This window comes from Echinops telfairi, unplaced genomic scaffold (genome assembly GCF_000313985.2).
Source record: "Echinops telfairi isolate 266 unplaced genomic scaffold, ASM31398v2 ScPeMD7_70;HRSCAF=299, whole genome shotgun sequence".
In the NCBI taxonomy this organism is placed as follows: domain Eukaryota; kingdom Metazoa; phylum Chordata; class Mammalia; order Afrosoricida; family Tenrecidae; genus Echinops; species Echinops telfairi.
This window is the reverse complement of record NW_022103968.1, coordinates 61,911,614-61,915,209: the sequence shown is the minus strand read 5'-3', so window position 1 is coordinate 61,915,209 and position 3,596 is coordinate 61,911,614. Positions and strand designations below refer to the sequence as shown.

General features: G+C 47.8%; 1 protein-coding gene across 1 annotated transcript in view; it reads left to right on the top strand.

The window, feature by feature from the left end:
- Positions 1-3,596, top strand: part of AIFM2 (apoptosis inducing factor mitochondria associated 2) — a 17,567-nt gene that overhangs the window by 3,798 nt on the left and 10,173 nt on the right. The window contains exons 3-4 of the mRNA XM_045291683.1: positions 1-36; positions 3,345-3,472. The exon at positions 1-36 is cut by the window's left edge and continues 3 nt beyond it. Coding sequence (XP_045147618.1) covers positions 1-36; positions 3,345-3,472 — 164 coding nt within the window. The remainder of the gene's footprint in view (positions 37-3,344; positions 3,473-3,596) is intronic.

Genomic DNA, 3,596 nt, shown 5'->3' with positions numbered 1-3,596 from the left:
GCCGCCATCCAGGCCTACGAGGACATGGTGAGGCAGGTGAGCTGGCCTGCTGCCAGGGCTGGGGGCAGAGCAGGTGGGCCCCTGGGAGAGCTGGGAGAGCCAGGGGGGGCTGTGGTGACACCTGAGGCACTTCTGACGAAGGGACTCCCTGCAAGAGGACCTTTGGACCTGTCTTCAAGCCCTGGAAACGAGTCCCCCGGGCCCCCTGATAGGGGGGTCCCTATCTCCCTCCTCACTCCTGGGGCTTTTCACGGGCTCCTTCAGGTTCAGCTTGTGTTCTGCTGTAGTGGGTATGAGCTGGGCCGCTAACCTCCAGGTCAGCAGTTTGAAACGACCAGCCACTCTGTGGGAGAAGATGGGACTTTCGACTCCTGTAAAGAGAGACGGTCTTGGAGCTTCACAGGGGCAGTTGTACCCTCTCCGAGAGAGTAGTTGTGAGCAGGAACCAACTCGATGGCAGTGGGGTTGAGTTTTGGCCTTGAGAGCAGGCTGGTACCTATGATCTCAGTCAGTTTTCCCAGCAGTCCCAATTGGCAGATGGAAGCGCTGTGCGATCACCATTTAACAGGTGAGGAAGCGGTGCCCAGCAAGGAGCTCTCAAGGTGAGTGCCGTTCAGGGACAGAGGGCAGGTCCGTCTGCAAAGCTTCTGAGAGGTCCCGGAGCATTGAGCAGACAGTGCGGAGGTTAGGAACCCGGCTTTCCACTTCCGTCAGGTGGAGCAGTAATACACCCGTCTCCTGGGGCTGTTGCCAGGATTAAATGGGGAGGTTCAGGTTCAGGAGAAATAGCTCACAAATGCGTGGTCCTGAGGATGCACTCAATCGTGGGCCCTACATTTGGAAAACAGAGTTCTTGGAAAATATGGGCTTGATGATGGAAATCATGCTAGAGATCACATGATAGAATTTTGCAAGACTGTCAACTTACTCACTGACAATATTCTTTTTCAACAATATGAACAGTGACATAGCTACATTTGAAGGGTGCAGATGGAAGACCCGGGAATTGAATGGACCACATCTGTGGATGGAGACGATGGAGGAGTTCACTATCATCTGCCAAAAGCAGGCCGGGGGCCAACTGCAAAATAGACCATCAATTGCTCAGCTGCAAATTCATGTTGAAACTGAAGAAAATGAAAACAAGCCCACAAGACCCAAACTACAACCTTAAGTCTATCCTATCTGACGCTGGAGAACAGATGCGATCCATTGACCACTCATAACTGGAGACTGATGGGTTGTGGGACGACATCAAGAACTTCATGCATGAAGAAAGCCAAAGGCCATTAAAAACATGGGAAAGACAGAAAAGACAAAATTAGATGGCAGAAGAAACTGGAACTTACTTTTGATTGTAGAAAAAGTAAAGCTGCTAGAAGAAATGAAGTCAAAGGGCTGAACAGAAAATTTCACAGGGCAGCTTGAGAAGACAAAGTATCCCACTGAAATGGGCAAAGGCCTGGAGTGAGATAACCAAAAGGAGAGAGAACATGCCCCACATTTCTGAAGCAGAAATCACTGACGAAGAAATTCAAGCCTCGAGTTTCAACCTTGAAGGATTCTAGGGGCCCAAATACTGACTGATACAGGGAGCATCGAAAGAAGTTGGGAAGAATATACAGTCACTGTACCAAAACTAATTGGTTCACGGTCCAGCATTTTCCCAGGCAGCATCTGATTAGGACCAACGGTATTGAAAGAAGACATCCAAGCTAGATTAAAGGGACTGGCGAAAACAAGGCTTGAGGAATTGATGGAGTACTCATTGAACTATTTCAACAAGCTGATGCAGTCCTGAAAGAACTCATTTGCTTATGTCAAGAAATGTGGAAGATAGTTTCCTGGCCGGCCAATTGAAAGAGATCTAGATGTGTGCCTATTTCAAGTAAAGGTGACCCAGCCGCATGTGGACATCATTGAATAAGATCACACGCAAGTAACCTTTTGGTGAAGATTTTAAAAAAACGATGCAAGAGTACATTGACAGGGAACTGCCATAGATTCTAGCTAATTGCGAAGAGACTGTGCAATGGGGGATAGCTTTGCTAACAGCAGAAAGATCTCGGCTGAACGCAAGGATACCAGAAAGATGTTTACTTGTGTTATTTTGTCGATACACAGGCATTCAACTATGAATAACATTGTGAAGAATGGGACTCTCAGGACACTTAGTTGTGCACATGTAAAATGTAGACCAAGAGGTAGTTGTTCAAATAGAACAAGGGGGATATAGTGTGGTTTAAACCTAGGAAAGATGTGAGTTTAGGTTGTATTCTTTCGCCCTACTAATTTAATCTGTATGCGGAGCAAAGAGAAGCTGAACTATAGGAAGAAGAACACAGCCTCAGGATTGGAGGAAGATACATTAACAACTTGTGCTAAGCAGATGGGAGGAGTCCTGATGGCATAGTGGTTAAGTGTTGGGCAGCTGACCACAGGGTCAGCAGTTCAAAAGCACCAGTTGCTCTGTGGGAGAAAGATGAGGCTTTCTACTTCCGTAAAGGGTTATAATCTTGGAAACCCAGAGGGCCAGTTAGTTTTACCGTGTCCTACCGGGTCCCTCTGAGTTGGAACTGACTTGACGGCAGTGAGATATGCGGACGGCATCACCTTGCTTGTTGAAAGCAAAGAGGACTTACAGCTCTTACCGACGAAGATCCAGGTCTTCCTGCCATGATCCTAAGAAACTATGAATCTAGTTACTGTCTCCATAGATTGACCTATCCTGGATTTTATATTAAAAATAACATATGAAAATAAAAAGAAAAAATAAACAGCAATAACAAAATTAAATGGAAAAAAACTCTGTTCAAAAGATATCAGAAAATATCAAAAACTAGTGCAAGTTTAAAGCGGGTCAAAACGGAGAAGAAATGATAAGGTATGAAATGTTCACCTAACTGTGTCTGCATTCGTCCACTTGCCAGTGCTCTCTGCCTGACAGTTGTAAGCCCTGGCATTGTCAGTGGCCTCGAGGAAATGACGTGGACTGCCAGAAACACAGAGAAACCTGTCTTGGAAGAAGTACAGCCAGAATGCTCCTTAGAAGCAAGGGTGGTGAGACGTGCTCTCACGTACTGTAGCCATGTTCTCAGGAGGGGGACCAGGCCCTGGAGAATAGCATCATGTTTGGTAAAGTAGAGGATCAGTGAAGGAGCCCTGTGGGGTAGTGGTTACATGTTGGGTTGCGATCCACATGGTTGGCAGTTCGACACCACCAGAAGCTCCACGGGAGAAAGACTGGGCTTTCCTGCTCCTGTAAACAAGTCCAGTCTCGGGCTAACCTCTGAAGCCAGGGCGGGGCATGCGGGCGTCTCTGACAATGCCTTCTCCTCGCCCAGGTCCAGAGCTCACAGTTCATCGTGGTGGTAGGAGGAGGATCCGCAGGAGTGGAGATGGCAGCAGAGATTAAGACAGAATATCCTGAGAAAGAGGTGAGGCTGCCAGCCCTGGCCTTTAACGCCAAGCGGTTGGCTTGTTTCTGCTTTATCTTTTGGGGCCCTGGAGACAGATAGCCCACTGACAGGACAGGGAATGTTGTCCCACCTCTGCTCTTTGTATGGGGGAGCCCCCTAAAGTGTGATTCCATGGGA